The sequence below is a fragment of the Pterocles gutturalis genome, unplaced genomic scaffold (assembly GCF_000699245.1).
Source record: "Pterocles gutturalis isolate BGI_N339 unplaced genomic scaffold, ASM69924v1 scaffold30806, whole genome shotgun sequence".
NCBI classification, from domain to species: Eukaryota; Metazoa; Chordata; class Aves; order Pterocliformes; family Pteroclidae; genus Pterocles; species Pterocles gutturalis.
The window spans coordinates 3,739-26,926 of record NW_010103966.1 but is presented as its reverse complement, the minus strand read 5'-3'; the positions used below and the strand labels follow the sequence as shown (position 1 = coordinate 26,926).

The following is a 23,188-nucleotide window of genomic DNA, read 5'->3' as shown; positions in this document are numbered from 1 at the left end:
GCTACCAAAAAGTATATTAAAAATAGAGTCTAGGGAAAAAAATATAGAGAAAGATAATATTGCAACAAAAAAGGCAACTGAGTTAGGAATCATCTTTTCCTCTTCCAATTATAGTGCTAAAATGATAAAGCCAATGGTACAACGATTTAGATACCTAGATGCTAGAAGGCAAATAATAAAAATGATGTGAATATAATGAAAATATGTCTGTCTGTAAATCTTAAGCTTGGCACAAGTTCATTAAGTTTGTAAGAATTGATCCCAATGGATTTTGTATCCAGGTTCCTAATGAAGCGTTGATTCTATTTGTCCTGTGGTATATGAGAACACAGTCCTCCAATATTGATGTTAAAATGTTGAAGAACAGGAGTAACTAAGTACAGGAGTATAGCCGTGTTACAATTAGTGGGACCTGATGTTCATAACATGAATAACTGTTTGTAGGATTTGTGTTTAAGTTGTTAGGGAACTGATTTGGGGAACATTCATCTTTCTGCATGCAGAAAGTGATTATACCTTCAAAGGAATCCTGTATGAAATTTGAAGAAAAGCCTCTGGTTACTTCAAGGAATGCCTTTAATCTATTTACATAAGTAAATAATTGCTTTAAGATATGTGTTCAAAAAGCTCGTACCACAGTTTATAATACCATTAGCTAATATCTGTGGCTATTTTTTGTGTTATATGCATGATGATAGTGAAGAAGCAGAATGTCCATTTATGTGCCTTCACAAAAGTCATTTGCTAGATTTTGCATTCTAAACATGTTTTGTCCCTTATACAATTATTATTATTTAATATGAGCCAGACTGCAGTTAGTTATCTAAATTTGTAGGCGTAATGGCTACATTTTGCTTTGATCATTTGGTATAAATATGTACCGTGTTCATTCCAAGTTGTAAGGGTTTTAAATGTGCTTTGCTGATAGCTCAGTTAGCTTGCAGTCTTTTGAAAGTTAGTAAATCACGCTTTTTAAAGGAAGTTCTCTTCCTTTGTTGTGCAATTGGAGGAAAGAACATTCAGATGGGTATTTTCATGCTGTCAGAAAATGTGCCAGAGCTCTGCATGTGTAGAGTTGGTGCAAACTCATGCCATGAGCCTTCCTGGATCTTGAAATTGTAACAACAGTACGGACCATGTCTACTGGAAAGTATGCCCAAAGGCAGGTGGAAAATGTGTCTAATCTTACTGCCTTTCATTTTGTTTAATCTAGTTATGCCACGTTTTGCTGAACAAGTTGAGGTTGCCATCGAAGCTTTGAGTGCGAATGTCCCACAGCCGTTTGAAGAGAATGAGTTCATCGATGCCTCCCGCTTGGTTTATGATGGAGTTCGTGACATCAGGAAAGCTGTTCTGATGATAAGGGTATGTAAGGCACCTGGGAAATAAAAGTTGGGACTTAAGGGAAAGTATCATATTGCATGAGAGGAATATAAAAGCTTCTTGGGATCAACTTTGGTTCATAATAAGCCATAGGAGCATGATATTGAAGCAAAAGTACGTGCAGCAATAAAGAATTTGTAAATAAAGAGATGAGGGTATTTTAGGGGATGAACCACAATTAATTTTTTAATCACCTAGGAGATTTGATCACAGCTTCATTACTATTTCCGTAGTAATAGCATTAATTTGCTAAGATCTTCAAAGTTTATGCAGATTTTTGTTGTGGGTTTTTTGGTTTTTTTTTTTTTTTTTTTTTCCTAATATATGTGTGCCACCTAGGATGTGAGGTAAGTCTGGTTAAAATCTAAATGAATAAAGAGATGATCCTGCTGCTCCAGTTTTGAATGTTTACTGTGGTAGAGAATGTGTCATTTTAGCATTGACTAACCAGTTATTCAATTTGCTTAGGCATCTTTTAAAAAAAACAAACTAATAAAAAAACCCCACAGAACAACATAATTATTGTGCAAGTAGATGTGTGTCTTGCTTTTCAATGTAGTCAAAGATTAAAAAAAAAAAAAAACACCACACAAAAAAACCCCAAACCCAGTTCAACTCATCCCTTTGAGCAAAGAGGTAACGTACACTTGTGGTTGGCAGTATATCATGGCACTGACGTAAGACTTCAGGCAGTTGGAGCACTGCAAGATAGCTTAATTTTAGTCATCTGCCACTATGTATGAACATTTACAGAAAAGCTTTCGATAAGCTTGATTTTATAACTGCGAAACAGAAATTCCATTCCCGTACCCAGTGCTAATCTCAGGTGGCCTGAATTATAGTCATGACTGAGGATGGGGGCAAACCTGTCCTGTTTTCGAGCTGTGCAGTGCTGGGATATTTGCAACTGTTCTGAACTGGGATGGAAACTAAAGCTCTGCATACTAAAGGATCTCCATTTTTCCTCTGATTATCCAGTTCCTTAGTCTGTAACAGCAGTTTCCAAACTTCTCTTAGGACAAGAGCCACTTCTAAGCACATTTTAATCTTTTAGAGTCTCTCATGAGTCATTTTAAATTGCTTCATGAGACACAGTCATCAGGTGGGATCAGGTATAGACCCACGCTTTACCATCCCCTACGCAGAGTTCTGCCTTCCAGCCTTCTATCGCCCTGTACATCAGAGTTGTCCCAGAGAGGTTGCCATGAGGCTGCCCACAGTGGGTGAGATGTTTCTGCCAAGCACAAAGCACCATTTTGAATTCTGGAGGCACATTCACTTATTTCGTTGCTCTCTTACCGTTATGTCAACCACTGGCTTGGAAAGCTGATCAGCGTGCAGGCTTCACAGTCTCCTTAGAAATATAGAAGGGTCTGGAGCACAGGTCTGACGAGGAGCAGCTGAGGGAGCTGGGGGTGTTTAGTCTGGAGAAGAGGAGGCTGAGAGGAGACCTCATCACTCTCTACAACTGCCTGAAAGGAGGGTGCAGAGAGGTGGGTGCTGGGCTCTGCTCTAAAGGAACAAGTGATGGGACAAGAGGAAATGGCCTCAAGTTGCGCCAGGGGAGGTTTAGGCTGGATATTAGGAAAAATTTCTTCACTGCAAGAGTGATCAGGCATTGGAACAGGCTGCCCAGGGAAGTGGTGGAGTCACCATCCCTGGAGGGGTTCAAGAAACGTGTAGATGTGGTGCTGAGGGACATGGGTTAGTGGGTTAGGTGGGGTTGGGTTGGACTTGATGATCCTTGAGGTCTTTTCCAACCTTAATGATTCTGTGATTCTATGATCCCAGGTTACTTTTGCCATGGTATCACTGCCACTTTCTGCTCCTTGTGTGATAGGAATTAATGAATTCTGCTTACCCAGATTAGGAAGATGTATTTTTACATTCAGACAATTAACTTATTTATGGAGCTAAATGTAGTGCTCCTTACCCATGCAAAGAACTAAAGGATGTAAATGGACTCATTATCCATGTGAGTTAACTGGGAAAATCCATGTATATAAACTTACATAGACCAGAGTTTGCTGTATCAGAACCTTATTTTCTGTAGAAAACAAAATTAGTTTCAGTTTGAGACAATCTTTAACATTCCCTTCCGGACATCTGACATTGAAATGGAATATGAAGGGTGACCATTAAGCTGTAAAAGACAGTCTTTAAAATGTTTTTATGCAGTAATCTATTAAATCTCATGCCCCCCTTTAATTCAGGCTGCAAAACTTCTTGTGGAATTATAATTAAAAAAAAGAAACCTAACAAACTTTTTAGAGCATCTGATACAAACAATTATTTTCAGGGAGTAATTTTTCATGTGAATGCCATGAAAGATTGAAGTTGTCTGCGATGATTCCCTCATTCCATGGAGGAAATAAAGCCACTTTTTAAATTAATTAATTCATTATTTTTTGTTGATATTATTACTTTTAGTAAACTGAAGGAAAGGGGGATAATCTCTGTTCTTCTCTCTACCCTTGAAAAGGGGAGATTTTATTGTCCCTTTGGAAGAGAAAGGAGACTCATTTTTGCATTGGGGACTATTGTTATGATCTATATAGAAAAAAAAAAATCTCTTTCACAAATTAAGTAGTAGTATAAATAAATTTAGGAGTATAATTATAGAACCTAAAAATAAGATATAAAATAATAACTTAGTTCCAACATCTTTTATATTACTGCATAGGGATAAAATTACACTTTGTTATTTTCATAGCCACTTATTAAATTCCCTCAGTTATTAAACAGAAATCCTTTCTACAGTTAGAAGGAATCACAGTGGCACCTTTTCTCTGTTTTATGTATCTCTGAGGCCGGTCTTCTCTTTTCACACATGGCCCTTGCTGTTGGCAACCTCACCGTTAGTTGCATCTACCTTAGCATTAGAGTTACATTTATTTGGACCAGGAGAGCACTTTTGGAGCCAGTCTCCAGTTGTTCCTGTTTCAGAGTAGTCTTAGAGCATATGAGCTTGATTCTTCGCAGTGATCCTGGATGATGTGCTCTAGGAGCATCTTAAATGCACTTATATTCTATTCCATCATTGATGGACTTTCCTTCCATGGGAGCAAACTACAGCGAGCCTGGGTAAAAATGAAATTATGGTAGTGCAGATGTGGGGTCCTTAGCACCAGCTGTTGGGATGTATGAATCCTCTTTTCCTTTTCCACACTTGCCAATGTAAGCTTAGCCATGATCACCTATGGAGTAGCCACTGTGGTGAAATTCAAAGTGTTGCTACATCTCAGATCCTCCGGACAACTCGACTTGATGCAGCATCCATCATCTTTTTAAATAGCCTATCCAAAGGGTGTTATGGGGTCTGTTGTCCACAGTGACTGCCTGTTGCTTCTCAGGTTGAATTTAGAGTGTTAGATTTTACTGTAAATCATTAAACAGCTGGAGACCTGCTGTGAGACAGGTTCTCCGTCTTTGCCACTCAGATGCTGCTTGCGGCACCTGGGTCACCCAGGCTGCAACTGCCTTTGTACAAAAACAAACGTACAGGATACCATGGAGTTGAACAGAAAAGCGTATTATAAAGGCTTTTTTTTTCTCCTTAGCTTTTAGAAGTAGAGTATATTTTCAGTAAAAAAAAAAAAAAAATGGAAAAATATCTTTTCAGGCTTTCTTTTCTCTCATTGCAAGGTTAGCTTGACTTGGTGTTTACAGTGCTGAAATTCTTATAATTGTATCTTACAATTTTTAAGTGCATACAGCACTATAGCATAGTGGGGTTTCTATCTTCATCAAGTATATTTGAATTGGTGAAATTATAAACAAATAGTGTTACTAAATCTGCATGTATATGCCATTTTATGGCATACATGCATAATTCTCATTTTTATACTGCAGTTACAAAAGATAAAACAATTATATTGAGGGAAGCTTTTGGTTGTTTTGTTTTGGTTTTTTTTTACAGCAAGATCTTAAGTCTAGCAAGCAGAGAGAGGGATTTAAAAAAAATTCCAATGACTGGATAACTGGAAGCTTAAAGTCACCAAATTCATATTAGAAATAAAGCATGCATCTTAAAAGAGAAAATATATATTTTCTGGGTGATTTATCCAGATTGTGAAAGATTCTTCTTCATTGGGAGAATTAATCTGAATTAGATGAAAGAAGAATATGGTCTATGTGTAGTGTAGATACTGTATTTGAAAAAAATTAGCCCTTGGAAGCCTTACAGCCTGTGCTACAGAACACATAGACTAAAAATTATGAAAATGGTCCAAGCAGTGAGTTCATAAAATCTGTTGGTTTTGAAAATTACCCTATCTCTTCCTGCCACTGCTGGTTGTCAGAGTTTTGTTTGGAAGCTGTCTCCGGTCTCAAATGCACGTTTCTTATGTCTGCGTGACCACAGGTTCCAGGTGTCTGCAAGACTGATTCAGTTGTTCTGTCTTCCAACTCGGATAAATTAAGTTCCAGACTTTGTTGTCTTGGAAACTAGATTTTAAATACCAAGATCTTGTTAGTTGTGCGCAAAAAATAGAGTTGTTATGTTTAGAAGACCCTGCAAAGAGTAAAAAGCTTTAAGTCGAGGTACTTCAATATAACATTTATTTTTTTCTCCTTTGTGTCTAAACAAATAGGAGAGCTGATTATATATATATACTGCACCTCCAAGAGATCGCACAAAACAAAGCAGTGGTGCAAGAGTGAAAAGCATGCAACATGCTTGAAATAGGATCATAGAATCATAGAATGGTTAAGGTTGGAAAGGACCTTAAAGATCAAGTTACAACCTGCCTGCTGTGAAAATGGCAGCATGCAGATAACAGTTACTACTACTCTTCATCTTAATGAAAAATGTAGCTATTTTTGGAAGAAAATGAAGGTGTTATAATCTCCACACTTGAAAACCTTAAGCGAGTGGATCTGAAAATTAGTTTTGAATTAGATCTCACTTGTACAGAGGAGAAATACTTAGATTTCTTGTGTTTGTAGTGTATTATTAACAATTGTGTTAACTTGTCCTTTGGGCTTGGGCGTTTTCTCCAAGTTCAACATCTATACCCATTAAGTTTCAATCTTTTAAAGACCACAAACTTTAAAATTATGCGTGTCAGGCAATAACAGCAATACATTTTTCTGAATGTTTCTTTAAGAATGAATCCCTGAATTCACAGAATTTTCAGAATATTTTAGCTTTTTAAGAGGAAACCTCATGTCCTTACTAGTTACAGTGTTGAGATGTAATATTTTGAATATTACGCCCTTACTTTACTGCAACTTTGACTATGGAAACCTGGGAAAGGGCTGCACATAATCTTTTACAGTCGTTTCTATAAAAGTGGTGACAGAAGAAACTAAGAGTATACTTGGAGGGGGGAAAGGGTGCTGGTTTTACAATAACCAGTGCAACAGACTAGTTGAATGGACTTGGAGGAAGGGGAAGAGATAGCTGGCTTATCACAGAATCATTATTAAGGTTGGAAAAGACCACAAGGATCATCAAGTCCAACCATCAACCCACACCACCTAACTCACTAAACCATGTCCCTCAGCACGAGTTGAAACTCTCCACACTTCACAGTAAAGCCTAGACAGACGAAAAGCTGAGCCCTATGGTGGGAAATATTCTCTTTTGCTCAGGGATTTGTCTGATTCTCCTAGTAGCTCATTTGCTTATGGCAGGTTTTAAAGTCACATCCTGCCCTCAGGCAGATGAGCGGAGAGAACCAAGTGATTAAAGGTGACTGGAAAACAAGACCATTGGACATTATAATGATGGGTACCAATCTTTGGGTTTTTTTCCTGTGGCAGTAGAGAAAAGATAAATTCATTTTTTCACCTAAACTTCATCTCCTGTCTGTCCTGTTATACGCACTGCTTGTACATGCATCTCTTTCTGAGTTTCATTACCATACTGTCAGACGTGGTTGTTTCTTCCGCCAGCGCTCAACATCAAAACATGTATTTAATTCCCATTCTTTAAGCCAAATGAGGATGTCTATGTATTACTCTCCCCGTCATGTGCACTTCAGCATGGAGCTAGCAAAGCGGCTGATTTTCTGTTACTAACCATGATGTTCACTTCATGTTGGAAACTTTAATATAAATACTGCCAAAAGACTTCTCTACATTACGTTAGAGGGTTTGGACCAGTTCCTAGTGAGTGAGCATCTTCAGGATAGAGCTGTAATGACAACTGGCAATGATTAGCATCTTCACTATCAAACTTGACGTTGCCTCCAAGCATGAAATGCCAGCATGAATGATTTCTACTGTAATGGTTGGACCTCTGGGTTAACGCTGAGGCATATGGGTACCCAGTAAGGTGAGGATTTCTCTGCACAGTTGCTGTGATCTTTTTTTTTCTATCACCAGTATCATGTATTGTACCTACAGCGAAGTTATTCATGGATGGATTGTTGTACTAGATGCTATTCAAGGACAAAATGGAATATGCTCTTCATTCTAAAGCCTATTTCTGGTTTTTCACCATCTATATTAAATATAGAACTAAATTGTGAGGTTTAAACTAGGGTCTTTGTCTCTCCATATATACATAAGGAAATTTTTTTCCTCCTAATTTTTCACAAGAAGTTGAAAATACCAAATAAACAGATCCATCAGTTATTTTTTAGTCCCTCCTTCCAACATTTTAAACAACCTGAAGACAGCACACAGATAACTAGATTTAATCAATCTGCCCAGAGAACCTCACACCATTTGTAGCACCAGCAATGGAGATAACGTGGTTTCAGTTTAGGGGGTGAGGCAAATTCCAAAGCTCTGTATCCGAAAAGAATGCTGTGAATCAAGAAGATAAAGCAGATTATAAACTTTACATTGGTTTCAAAACCAATAACATAATTTATGTTTTCTTTCAAGAGGAAATCTCTTACTTGCTTTGATATTTTTTTCTTCCAGGGTGTTGGTTACTTTTTCCCGGGTATTTACTTTCTCTTTTGAAGTTTACATGGAGATTCCAGTAATCTAATGGTATTAATGTCCATTTATATATGAAATAACGTTATTTTGAAATACTACATTCCAGTTGTTAGTGTTTCCAAAGGATATTTGTTCCTGGAACTGCATTCATCATGTTAAGAGTTAAGAGAAGCTGCAGGAAGGTAATGATAAATGCCATTTGTAAAGAAAACTAGGGTTGAAACAACTTAATTTTTAAGACAATTCAATTTCAGTTCTTGACTGCTTGGCCAGACAAGTTAATTTCGAAAGAAGGAGAAGCAGCATTTCCTGGGCAGTTTGTCGATGAAATAAGAGCTTACTGTACATGAGACTTTGTCTGTATCCTTTATAAGCTTGTCATCTCCTCTCTTTTGCTTGCTCTCCCTGTTTCTCTCTCCAGACCCCTGAAGAGCTAGAGGATGATTCAGACTTTGAGCAGGAAGATTATGATGTTCGCAGCCGAACAAGTGTTCAGACTGAAGATGACCAGCTTATTGCTGGCCAGAGTGCAAGGGTGAGTATAAAATTCACACACTGCATTACATGTCTGTGTAGCTACAAATGAAAAGCCATGCCTCAGAAAGAAATGCAGTGATTTCAAATCTTTGGGGTCATTTAAGAAGGGACAGGAGTAAATTGACCTAGATGTTTAAAGTTTTTTCACGTCTCACCTCTTCGTAAAGCCCTGACTTTACTGAATGATCTTCCCTAGGGTTATGTGGTGCCTTATATCAGCCATTTGCTCCAGCTAGTGGTGTAGGAGGTGGCCTTGCAGGTTTGGAATGTGCTGAAACCGTGGGAGTAGTCAGCAAATTAAAAAAAAAAAAAAAAATCACATCAGGGCACCATGTGCTGTATCCAGAGAAATCTTACATTAGTCATGTTTCCCGGTGTGCAAACCTGTCAAGAAGATCTGTTTAAGCTACCGAGTAGTCCCTGTAATTTAATTGTAATTGAAGACATTTGTTACTGAGTCAATGTAATTTTACCAGGGTAATTACATCATGATAAACTCGAGTCATTGTGATTTGCAACCTTAGCTTGTTCATGGGGATTGCAAATGAAGCTGATGAGTGCTTCAGGGGTCACAGGTGCTGGAGAAGTGAAGTTTGTTAAAGCTCAGGATTATGCCACCTTCTGATGGATGTTTACCTTTTACTAAATAAGCTGTGCACCTCAGAATATTAGGAAAAAAAATTAGAATATAATTTTTGGGGCAAACAACATAATGAAAATATATTTGATTGGAAACAGAGTTTAAAAAAAAGCCTTAAAATTTTCCAGCAGAGAACCAGTGGGGAACTGGGAGTTACCTGAATGGTTTTTATGGCTGTGGTTTCTTCTGATAAGTGCTAAAAGTGAAGTAATGGACTAGATGAGAAGCATCCTTCCCCCGCACACTCAAACACTGTAGCAAAAGTGGGTAAATGGAAAGGTGACTTCTTACCTTGAATTCTTGAAGAGGATTTGTAGGGCTGAGAACCTGAAGACCAAAAGGCAACAATGCTTTGAAAGATCAATTCAGAGGACCAGGAAGGAGCTTTTCAGATGCTGTGGGACGACGCACAGTATGTTAGGGCTTGACACAAACGTTTTGTACCCTGAAAAGAAACAGCAGAGTAATGCAAACCTAGATGAAGCTTACTTAGAGGTATGGAAGGAATGTGAGACATAGATACGGTGGAATGGGCAGAAGTGTCTTTTTTTATTAAATTAATTTCCTTGAATATTGAATTCAGATGGTAAATAAACAGTACCCTGTATCAGAAAAGCTGTATTTCTATGACACTACATCCCAAGGACAAAAAATTTTGTCTTTGCATATCAATGACATATCATACATATCATAATGACGTAGATGAAGAGCACATAGATTGTAGGTCTCACCCCAGAGAGCTGGATGACCAGAAATTGGTATTGATAACCATGCAGTCAGGAGAATTGCAGAATGGTACCTGGATACCTTACCCTGAGAACAAGGACAGAACAATGTGCTAGATGCAGTTGACTCTTTTTTTTTTTTTTTTTTTGTATTTTAAAGAGCATAAAGTCCTGTTTGATATATTCAAAGAACTGATGACTAAGTAAGTCTCAGGTATAAAAATATTGAGATACTATACACTTATTTCACAGTCTTTTTGTTTGTTTGTTTGGGTTTTTGGGGGCTTTTTTTGGTTTTGGTTTTGGGTTGTTTTTTTTTTACTACATCTAACATTGGGTAGCATATCATCCTTTCTTGATTTGAAAACCAAGTAAAGACTGCTGTAATATTTTTCCTAAGAATCTAGTTCACCTGGGGACTTGAGAGTCTTAAATTCTATTCCATTTGTTGTGGTTATTAGCACTGCTGTACTTAAAACCTTCTGCTTTGATCAGCTGCACACTGTGTAAACATAATATATTATAAGGACAGTTCCATTCCTGAATAATAAGAATGCTATATGTCACAAGAAGCAACAAATGATGAAAACCTGAAATGAAAACATGCTCAACAGAAGCCACCCCGTCCACAGTCTTGAATGACTTGTTGAAATGAGCCTGCTAAGAATAATAGTATCTTATTTGAACCTTTTCTGTAGAAAAGCTGGATTTTTATTTCAGGAATGTAATGGGTTTGTTTAATGTGCTTACTTCATGAAGCCATTAGTATTTCAGTAGAAAGACTGGAGTTGGTCTTCAACAGAACTAAAACTTGAATATATGAGCTGCATTTGCTATAGGGTATAGTTTATTTAAAAATGCATCAGCAGCTGGAATAGAAACATTAAAACACTGTGTACTGCTTTAAAGGGTGTGCAGGTGAAGCTGCCCACAGAGAGAATGAGACATACATACAGATGGGCTTTCTAAATTTTACTACTGCTATCACATTTCCTTAGTTTCAGTTAATTCATCTGTTCTAGTGTTTTATATGTATTTTATATATTTATTTATTAGCTTGACTTACGCTGCATTTTTCTGTGGAAAGACTAATGGGCTAACATCAGAAACTGCTGAGTTACATTGATAAGGTCTAATTAAAACTCATGTTGAATTTTAATTTTATTAACTTGCAAATTTCTCATTTTCTGACCTACTGTTTATAACCCTTTTTTCATTTCAGTTTTGGAAAAGGTCAATTATGAATTTTTAAAAGCCAAGAGCATTTTAAGAATATGTAGAGAAAGACTTCAACTGATTGAAAGTGACATAAACAAGGAAAAATGTAATGACACTTAAACATGTGTCACACCCCATTAAATGCATAATGCAGTCTTCAGAACCCCTAAAGCCAAGCAGTAGCTCAACTTGGAAATCATTATTGGAACTGTCCATTAGATCTTCAAAAGTAATTATTATGATATTGTAGGGTTTTCTTTTTTCTTTTTCTTGGGGAGGAAGGGAACTTTCTGCTTTGTTGATAATGTCAAAGCAGATTAGTATCAACCTGGTTAGTGCCTTTTTGTGTATCTTCCAAGAGACAATTAGCCCACTAAATATTATTGAAAGGTACATTAATTATAATTCACTTCAAATGTATTATTTTGCATGTCATAGCTTATTTTAGGGTTGGGTTATGCAGAAAACCTCTATTTCTGACAGAGAATGAGGCTGGGGGCGATACTGGCAATTTATTCTGCCTTCTCCCATAGATGTCAGTTATTGTGTTTTTCCTAAAAGTTGAGATTTTACAGGAATTCTTTTTAATATTCCAGTAACAACTGGTGAATAATCTGTATATCATAGCATCACATATATAACTTTTAAATTCTTGAAGGTGTAAGAAGAGCTATAAACATCATGTGAATTTGTTTTCACCTGTCCTAACAGATATCAAATGTCTACTGGATTTTTATTGGCATCTTCAATTCCCATAAAAAGAAACTAGAAGTCAGGCATGCTGTTTGGAGCACTGGAAATGTGTATGGTTTCTAGTTTCCTTTTTTCATGCCCAACTTCTCACATTTTTTCTGCAGGCTATCATGGCTCAGCTTCCCCAGGAGGAGAAGGCTAAGATTGCCGAGCAGGTAGAGATATTCCACCAAGAAAAGAGCAAACTGGATGCGGAGGTGGCCAAGTGGGATGACAGTGGTAATGACATCATTGTGTTGGCAAAGCAGATGTGCATGATTATGATGGAAATGACAGACTTCACTAGGTAAGGACAAAATAACCTGTGCTGGGAACTTCTTCCAGCATCCCACATCTTTCCTTTTTGTCGCAATTTATAGCCTATTGAGATGATGCGCTGCGTTTTGGGGTATGCAAAGCCAAGTAACACACATCATACTTAATGGGGTGGGTTGTACAATTCTCTACATGTGACCGCTCTGGATATTTCTCCAAATGGGATTAATCACATGAAGTTGTTTTTTTTTTGTGAATCTGTTTTGTTTGCAGATTGTCTTGAATTTCATCAGCGAAGATAGTCTGTGACTTTACAGACACGCAACTGACATTTTGTGTAGTATCCATATGCCTCTCTGAACTTTCAACGTATCAACACAATTTGTGTCAAACAAAAATAATAGCAAAACTATTTATGTCATTTTGAACTCTGAACTTATTCCCAAAAAATCCCAAATTAGATGAAACTGTTTTGATCTAATATTTTGTTGGAGCCTATCAGTAATTATTTTTTTTGCTTTCATTTCTTTTTTCGGCTGATGTCTTTTTCTTTTCTAATTGCAAAGCATCAAAAGGCTGTTCATTAATGATATCCTATAAACAGAATTATTTTGCTTAAATTTAGTCATATTGTTAATCACACCAGGGAGAACATTTTACAAGAGTCTTTGAATTACAGATCACCATAATAAATTAAAGGCTTTTCAGTGTTGTGTTTTTTTTGTTTTGTTTTTTTTTAATGGGAGTTCAAAAGTTTAACTGCTTTGTATCAAAAAGTGATTAGTCAAAACAGCCCAAAAATCTTCATTTTTTTATTCAGAATTAAGATAAGACATCCACTTATTCATCTCACTGAGATACTCAAATAAATTGCTTAATCTCTGGCTGCTTTATGTTGGGAGCCTTCAACTCATTTCAGAGGAGAGAATATCTGCCTTGACAATATAGGGTTCACACAAACCTCATCTATATATGTATATATAGATGGATGATAGATATGGGTGTGTGTGTACAAATACCCTTAATTTGCAAATAACTTGACTATTGGCACTTACCTAGTTAGTTAATTGGTAATAGGCAGCAGCAAACATTTTTACCCATTTTAAATTTAATTATGCATATAGTAAGTTTGCTTACTTGAATGGATTACAGCTGTTCTTTTTGCGGTAGACTCACCACTCCTGTATACCAAATGGTAGAATAGAACCTCCTGGGAAGGGTGGTATTTTAAAGGAATCTTAATTACTTTTGTATTTGTGTTGTCTTTGGGTCTCTGATCCTTCTGCCCAAAGATGGAGTGAAAAACTGTCCAAACAGTGCCATCATTTCAAAGAAGGGAGAAAGAACGTTCTAAAGCAGCAGCCCAGAATATGAACACTTTCTGCAACCTCCCGGACAACCTTTGATACACTGAGCATCAAATTGAACATTCTGTAATTAGATTTTTCTACCATCAAAAGAACAGAACTAATATGAGAATGAGAGAAAACTACTGTCACATCTGAAGTAAATTAAAAAAAAAAAAATCAAAATGCACCTCTGTCTACATCAGATTCAATAAAAGCTTGTTTAATATATTCCATTAAAATAGAACAAAGCCTTTCACACCTTTTTGGTTGACTGTAACCTCAGCAGTGTTAAAATAGAATAATTTTTCAAATGCATGGAGTTTGTGACAGTCAGATCTGCTGATATAATTAATGTTGAATTGTAGGAGGTCACTATGAAGGATTTTTGCTACAGTTTAAGTTCAACAAAGTGGGATACTTGTATTTCAATATCTGTTTAAGGTAGAAATGAAAGTATGGAAAGAAGATAAAAATGGAAATATGATTCAGTATGTTATTCTTGGCATTACAGGTGAAAAAATGCAAAAATAATTCTATGTTTTAGTTAGAAAAAATGCCTTCAGTTTTTGTTTAAAAAAACCTGTTTGATCATACTATGATTATTCATCAGTTTTGTCTGAAGCTATATTTCTCTACCTAGTATAAAAAAAAAAAAAAAAAAAAAAAAAAGTTTGAATCTGAAGACAACTGGGAAAACTCTGCACTGAATTTTTCTTTTTGTCTGTATACGTTCTGGTAACTGTAATGACTAAAATCAGAGTTTTGTGTGTAATCTTTATAGTGTAAGCTCAGTCTTAAAGCTAATTATATGTTATAGGTGTCACATTTAAGTGTAACACAAGAATTATGCTTCACGTATCTTTGTTTTCTGACAAAAAATCTACTAAAAAATATTTTCTTAAATGTGACGTTCTTGCTGTAGACATGACAGGCTTAACATTTAGCATTGGCTTGGGAATAACATAATTTTGAAATAGTTGTGTATTCCTGAAAGAATATTGGCTTAATGAGCACTTAAAAATGCATATACTACTAAGCGTAGCTCGTGCTTGAAGGCACCAGACTGAATTGTTAGTGAGGCGTTTTGTAAGAGAGAGGAAATATAGCAGACCAATTTCTTAATCAAGCTGTACTATAAAGTAGTTAAAAGGTGAAATTGTAATAAATTAAGAAGTCATTCATGTTACTATTTTAAAATCAAACACGAAACAGGGTCACTAAAGCTGTTGCCTTTCATGATTTATTTAGATTGCACGTAATTGTCTTGTATTTCACAGAGGTAAAGGCCCGCTGAAGAATACATCAGATGTCATTAATGCAGCCAAGAAGATTGCAGAGGCAGGATCGAGAATGGACAAATTGGCACGGGCGGTAGCTGATCAGGTAACAATAAAAATGAGAGAAATAGAATGTAACTTATTTATCAATGAGTTGCCTTTTGCAGGAAAAGGTTATCTTCACTTGGCAGAAAATTGCCTGTTGAAAGTCACTGCCTGGATACTGATTTACCCATTGAATAGAAGTTGTTTCTTCTAGACCAATCAGCTTGGATTTTTCAGGACAGGAAAGTCATAAATGGGTCTCTCTAAACCTCAGAAATGCCTAAATTGTTCCACAATTGTTCACTTCTGGACCCGGGTGATTGTTTTAGAATTAGACTGATATATTTGCTGTCATGAAAGCAGACTTGGATGCTCTGTTACCTTCACTGTATGCCCAGGAATCCTTATATTCTTTTCAGCTTGTTCTTCCAGCAATTTCCCTTGATGTGACACTTTTCTTTTTTCAGGATTCCCTGACTCTCTTTCTTCTGCTTTGCATCAGGGTATTGGACTTTCACCTTACACCCCCCTACTCCACATTCTAGGGTCTGTGTCCTCAGTCCCATTACCAAATTCATGTCACAACTGGAATGGTGAACTCGCTATATCCAGCCCCTTTCTTTCTGATTGCATTATCTATACATCTGGGGGGCAAGAGGAAGCATCATATTAAAAGTCGAGAGCCAAATTTCAAATCCAGGTTCTAGCTAGCTCATTTTAAAATTGGGTAAATTGAATTTGACTATTTTTTCCTTTGTAGACTTCCTATAGTTTCTTTCCTTTCATTGTCTTCAGGACAAGTTTTGCTGGAAGTGGGAACTGATAATTTCCTTGCCTCTAGTCTTTCTCTTCGAAATAAGTATATCTTTTTCTTCTTCAAGTAAGCATGTGATAGTGGGTAACACATCCTGCCAGGGAATACGGGCAGAGTGGCAAGAAACCTGAAGCTGCCCATTTTCCTATAACTTCAGAAATTTTAGGTTTAGGTTTTCTTCATTATCAGCAAGCATTTTTCCTGTAGTTAACCCATTCCAATCTTTCAACTGTAGCATCTGTTCATTTTAGCCTAAGAAAGAAAAAATCCATCTGTCAGCTGATGAAATTCCTAGTCTACAATATTTGCAGAGGTGGAATATTTTAAAGAAAGAAACATGAAGAGACTTGTTGTGCTTAGAGTGCATTGACTTGAGTCACATTTTAAATTTCAGAAGACTGTAACATGCACACTTTAATAATAAACAGTAAAATCACTATGAGAATGAAGGGTTTGTTTTAGTGCCTGCGCTTTAATGATATTTTACAGAACTTTGGAGACACTCATGTAATATAAACTTTTTATGGACAGTTGCATTTTTAATTACTGTTCCAGGGAGAGAGATCTAACATTTTCATTTGCTCCAAGGTACTTGTATTTAAAGCCTTGTCAGCTCTCTAGAAGTATTGCTTTACAGTTTATTTCTTTCGGTTCATAGACTTCAAGAGTAGGGTAAATATTTCTCTTATTAAAGTGTCACTGGTAGGGAGAAGAGGTCCCTTAGGGATTTGTGCCTGAAAGATGTGGCAACTGTCTGAGAAAGAAAGGCATTATAGCAATGCCGTAAGTATAGAGTAGCTTAAAGCTAACAGCCATGATGAACCTCCACCTTTGTTTATTGTTAGTTTTAAAGGGAGAGAAAAAAGTAAAGTGACTGCTTTCAGGGTTATAGATGACAGTATAAGCAGCTACTTCACTGCAAATGTATTCCTTGCCAGCATTAGCTGTTGGGGCTAGACCAGTCATCTCAAGTCAGCGGTTGTGATGCTGTTGCCTTGTGTGTGTTTAATTCTATTAGTTTTTGTTGAAGGGCCCTGATAATATTCTACAAAAATTGAGCATAAACTTTGCAAGATGCTAAAAAGCCGTATTGAGAAAATCCTAACCCTAAACCCTGAATCTTGGTTCCCTGTGCAATACATTCAAAGAACATTGTCAGTCAGACTTTGTTGGGTAGCCCCAAAGAGTATTGGAGATGTGCTGTTAGCAATGGACGCTTTTAGCAATGTTTTATCAGAGGGCATTACTGAGATCTGTTCTCTTGAGGCAAGCAAGACTTCGAATAGTAACTACGATAGTGTTGGTTTTTATGCTGTTGACATTGTGGGGGATGATGCAGTTTCTATTAGGAGTTCCAAAGACTATGAATAAATTGTACTTGGGCCTTTTCTAATTATATTGATTATAAAACCTTCACTGAGTCTACCACGTTTGACCTAATGTCATTTGTATTGAAACATATTTGGGATGCACAGCATCCAAAACAGTACAGGACTGTAGATAGCCTTCCCTCTAGTATGAAGAGGTATCCCTTAGCCATGCAGAGGGACCAGCTTATCTCATTGTGTTCTTGAGAAGGGCTGCAAGACTGATGTCATCTCCTGAGAGGCTCCGTAATGTCACCTACACTTCAGTAAATAATTTCCTTCTGGCACAGATTGAGGTATTTATGCATTAACAATAAGTGTGCCAAATCTGTCTATACCAAACCAAAGTCCTTAAATGTGCCAGTAAGGGGCCTGGCTACTGCCAAGTCTAAAGCAGAGCCATGTCCTCTGAAAGTCTCCATAAATGCCAGGGAAGCTGGCAAAACAGTCAAGAGCTGGCATTACTGTGGATGTAATCAGTCAGAAACGGGTTTATCTGGACTTTAACTGGTCTTTGTTGTATCTTAACCAGCAGACAGCCTGGAGTTTCAGGTCAAACTTGGTCTTTTGGCTGCTCAATAGATTCTTCTGTTCTGGACAAAATTATATCATAAGTGAACCTCCCCCACAAACATAGCAATCATATTATTTTCATGGTCTTTCATTAGTGTACGACAGAGAGATTTCTCCTCTTTACAAAAATGTATAATTCATCTTCAGGTTGCAATTTGTAAGTCTTGAGTTAAATGAAAGGTAGAGTTTGAATTTTCACATTTCATCAAGTATCCCATGTAAAGACAAAGTGAAATGGACCCACCTCATACACGCACAGTGCCACTATTTCCTTTGATTACTTCTCTATAGTCATATAAACTTAGCTACATCTAATAAATATTTTTTTTTTTGCCTGTAGTGCCCAGACTCAGCCTGCAAACAGGATCTGCTAGCCTACCTGCAGCGCATTGCCCTCTACTGCCACCAACTCAATATCTGCAGCAAAGTCAAGGCAGAAGTTCAGAACCTGGGAGGAGAACTTATTGTATCAGGGGTAAGCTGGTATTTGTATTTAGCCATTTATGTTTTGCATGTAGCACTTGAAAAGGAGCATTTTTGATGGCAATAATGTAGAAAACAAAAATACAGTGATTCATAAGCAAGCTTTTTAAAATGTTATCACCATTATTCCAGACCCTACAATAACTTGCATAGAGCAATTTAGTTTTCCAATTACCCTTTGTTTATACTAACCTTGTAAAATCTTCCTTCTTCCAAAAGAAAAGTAATTTCATGGCCTAGAAAGTCATTGCCAAGCTGTGAATATTATAATTATTTGTAGCTTTTGTATATTTGCTCATTATAAATCATCTTTCCTTTGTTAGTACTGGTAATTTCCTTCCTCTATGCAGAAGCCAAATCTGTATGAAGTGCATATTGTTAAGATGGTGATGACTAATGGGATTTCATTCACTCAGGTGCCAATGAACACTAGGTTTAGCAAAGCCTCTGGAAGGCTGGAAAAATATTTTAATTTTTGATGCACGTGCTGTTTTCAAATACTATTGGCAAGCACAATGATTATATTCTCTAATTCCCATCCAGTTATTTCAGTTACATTCAATTAATGCTACAAACTTTTCACACACAGTCTTTTTTTTAGAAATAATGACAGGAATGTGCAGCAGTAGTAATACCATAAACAATGAGTTTTCTACATTTTTAAACTATTTTTTCTTTCGTTCTCCTAATGATGGACTCTGTGCCTCTAGGAGATTATTAGAACCAAACAATATCAATTGCTGCTCTTCATGATTTTCTTGTTTTGTTCTTTTAACTAATCACCCTAGTATTAGCCCCAAGACACCTTTGTTATCTTCTAACTCAAATACAGACCATATGTATGTAAATCTATAACAAGTTTCACTCTCCTGAGTGTGTTTTCAAAATGATGGTGATTTGTGAGACCCAAGATACTTGAAAAAAAGATTGTTTTCAAATGGAGTTCTGAAAAAGCACCCTTTCATTGTTTAAGCCCAATCAAGTACGGAGATCGGTAGGACAACTAACATATGCCCTTCATTTCATCCATAAGATTCCCCAGTGAAATCACTGGCCTTCCTCAAACATATCAAAAGTCAGAGCCAATATTCTCAACTACATAACATTTTGATTTTTTGCAAAGCACTGTAGAAGGTCTTAAAACATTTGCCGGGCTTTCTTGGATCAAACATTCGGAAGTGATAGATGCAATCCTAAAAAGGAGCTGCTTAAACGTTCCTGTGTCTGTCCTGCAATTGGTCTTCACTTCTTGACGTATGTACATATGTAATTTTAATACCTTGATCTTCCCACAGCAATGAAAAGATCCTCTTCCATTTTCCTGATTTTAATGGAGTGATCTGTCCTTGTATCGCTGACAGCCATGCTGCATAGTAAATGCTACGATCTTTTCTTACTGCCATCTGGGTCCAGCTTTTCATATCCATTGAGTTGTCATATTCATCTATCTATAACAATTACCAAAATCAGTGCTTCTGCCAGCTTGGCTTTTGTGGTTGTGTGTGTTTCTTTTTCAAGTCTCTTTATTCAGTGTATGTGGATGCTGAATAAGCCATTGTGAATCTCTAGCATATATTTGTTATTGGAACATTACCATCCATTGTTGAACCGCTTGACTTCATCATTTCCAGTCTGGCATTGTTAGCATCTGCTGCTTACCGGGCTTCATCACCATTGTGTTTCTGTTTCGTTGGGTTTTTACAGTCAGTTGCAGAAAAAGGCAAAACTAGGTTCAACCTCAGAAATTATTTCAGTCTGTTCCAAAGACTCAGTAGTACTGTCATAGAGAAAAGTTTGAGATTGCCCAACTTGCGTCTTCTGCTGTTGCTCTGAACAGGAGGTCATACAGAGAGTTGAACTCCTGTACATCCCTTTTTGAGAGCATTGTCTTTCCTGATAGTGTTTTCCAAAGTGTTTATCTTCAACGTGCTGGGTACTGTATGCTCCTTTGCTATCCAGAGATCTGGTATCCAATTGCACATCTACATCTGCTTGTCTACTTGCTGCTTCTGCTTCCATCTTCTTCTTCATTTTCTCTTGGATAGCCAATTGCAAATAAACAGTATTTTATTTACCTTAAAATGAAATACCATTATTTGGCAACTTGCATACAGTACAATGTTAGAAGTACAATAGAAATCCAGAATTCAGGCTTCACAAGCTATGACTACAGAAGTAAGTTTATGTGAATGCACAATATTTAAGTGTTTTGATGTAGATATCAAGCACCAGGATAATTGTTACAATATTGTAATTTAGTACTTGTGTTTACAAAGAACTGCCATATAGTTCAGATTGATCCAAAAGATGAGTTATGATTCGGAACTGTTATGGGGAGTACAATCTCTGCTTGAATTTTTGCTTTATTAAGACTATTAGTCAATATTTATAAATGAAATGAACATATGCATAAGTATGTATGAGTCTGTGTGTGGGCATTTGTATATTTATGTAAAAAGGAAAGAGACAAAATCAATTAAAACCTAAAAGACAGATGAAAGCCACCCCACAGTTCTTATAGTTCTAATCTGTTAGGGAAAAATGTGTTGCAACAATTTCAAAAATACTGTGTACTTAACATATAATGTGCTGTATATCTTTTGGTGAAGTTTCTATTTTTTTTTTCCCTACAAGATTCAGCAGTTCAGTATGGTTTATCTCTGAAAAAAAGCATAAAGCTGATCTTGTTTGCTTTTTCCTCTGTAGATTGGTGTGATATTAGCATAGCATATGAAGGGGTTCTTTTTGGCATCATTGACTTTGCTGCAGATAGAAAAACAGATCAAAAAGTAAGAAGATGTCGAACTCCTGAAGTGTAAATTATTTGAGTAAAGGAAAGAACCCACTGTTGGTTTTTCCTTTTTCTTCCATTCCTTTTCCCCCAGATCTTTCTCTCATTTGATCTTTCCCATCAAATTCCCTGCATGCAGATAGCAAAATTATTTTCACCAGATAAGTAAGATCTCGCAATTGAGAGTTAGCATGCATCAGCCTAACCTCATTAATATCAATAGAGCAAGGCCAATTTAGACTATCTATTGACTTGGCCCTTGATGTTGCAAGGTGAGACTCTTAATTCCTGATTCCAATTGAGTTTTGAAAACTAAAATAAGGAAATACTGTGTGACACCTGTTCTTCAGTGGGAAGCCTTGTAAACTTGAAGAAGATTATAGAAAGTAAAGGAGTGAGGAGGAAGGTAGATAAAAGAGGAAAAAAAAAAGCAATAAATTTTTTTAAATTTCTAATCTGTGTAGATGATATCCTTGTTTCTAAGAAAAAGTCTCTTTGACTTTGGTCCATAAACAGATATCAATTTCTGTGATTTTAAATTTGAATATTCAATTTTTCATTCACCTCTAAGAATAAACAACTTCCTTTAATAAAATCAGAGACTAAAAGCACTTCAAAATTATTTTCTTTGTCTCCTGCCTTAGTTTATCTGATGCAATGTATATTTGCTTCATTATCAGTTGCACCATTGTATTGGAGTGAATCCTCTGAGGTGCTGAGCATATGCTACTCTCAGTGAGTTTAATACCAATGACATATACTTAGCTCTTGCTGATAGATAGCCTTTTTGTGGTAGCTACTTTTGTTTAATAGAGTTGGTTTTAACCATGATATTTGTTATTTGGATAAAAAAGATCAGGCTTCTTATAACTGTAAGACTGATTTATTTTTTTTTTTAGTATTCCTGTCTGACTCTTCTTAGCTAGATCATGACAATAAAACTGAACTACATATTTATTTCTTACTCTGGAATAAATATCCACTTGTTCTGTTTGCTGCTGCTCTGAAGCTGATCGGCTCATTTACCTACCCTCCATTTAAGCTATGAACTTGCATTTTTTAAAATACTTGCTTATGGTGGTAGTTATAGTCTTTCCTGCAGGATTAGATTGAACAGAATCTAAGAAAATCCTTATCCAAGGCAGCCCCCTATCATGTTCAGGTTTAATTTAAAATTCTACAAATATAATCTACTATATTATCAGAAAATTTGCCCAAAGAGTCTTGAACTTCTGGGCCAGATAGATAAGCAGTGTCATACAGAGTAACAGCCATGTATGCTGTCCAAAAATACCGAATCGATAGCCAAAGCACACTCCAAACGTATACTTTAGCTGGGTCCAATTTCCAAAGACCCATTTATCTTAGCATAATAGGCTCAGTGACAATTCTAAGAGAAGGATTCTTAGAACATTTTGAAGATACAATACAGTTTAGTTAAGATTGTGACTTGATCTTGGAGTTATTGCTCGGTGAATTTAAGTGAGGACTTTTGGGGGAAAAGGAAGGTAAAAGAGCTGCAGCCACCCCATTAACTTTGGGTAGAACATTATGAAAATTCCCTTAATACCTGGACTGGGAGGTTGGATCCATAAAAATATTAACAGATATGGGATATACTGCAAGATAACTGTCTATATGTTTATTCTTGATCAGTGATCACAATATGGTAACTGGAAATAGCTAGTTCTCAAAAAAAGAATAAGCCTCGTTATTTATTGCAGAATAACAGTGTGCATCCAGCAGTTACTTCAGGTGAGCTGGCAGTTTCCCTATCAGTTCTGCCTGTGGTATAGTAAAACAAAATGGTTTAAAGGTCATACTTTTCTTTCATTTGAGACTGAATCACCCTAAACTACCTCGTGCTGTAAAAGCAAGTTGCTGCACATATGGGCAGTGGAGCACCAAGTTGCTACTTATGAATTGTATAGATTCAAATAAAAGTCAGGTAATTGAAGTTCACCTGCTGTGAAAAATCAGTAAGGCCATCTTACACTGAAGTTGGATTAAGAGCCTGGGCGTAAGCAGTTGCTTAAGAGCCACTGATGTGGTATTTCATTTCACTGCATCAGAAAGCTTTT

The 23,188-nt window shown here is 36.5% G+C and overlaps 1 protein-coding gene across 1 annotated transcript; it reads left to right on the top strand.

Annotated features, from left to right (window-relative positions):
• Positions 1 to 1,152: 1,152 nt before the first annotated feature.
• LOC104471539 (catenin alpha-2-like) lies at positions 1,153 to 21,105 on the top strand (the record flags this gene model as incomplete). The annotated part of the gene is made up of 7 exons (XM_010086913.1): positions 1,153 to 1,365; positions 8,702 to 8,815; positions 12,258 to 12,439; positions 15,035 to 15,140; positions 18,174 to 18,308; positions 20,170 to 20,254; positions 21,023 to 21,105. Coding segments are annotated over exons 1-7 (918 nt in total), but the record flags the coding sequence as incomplete, so codon positions are not given.
• Positions 21,106 to 23,188: the final 2,083 nt, after the last annotated feature.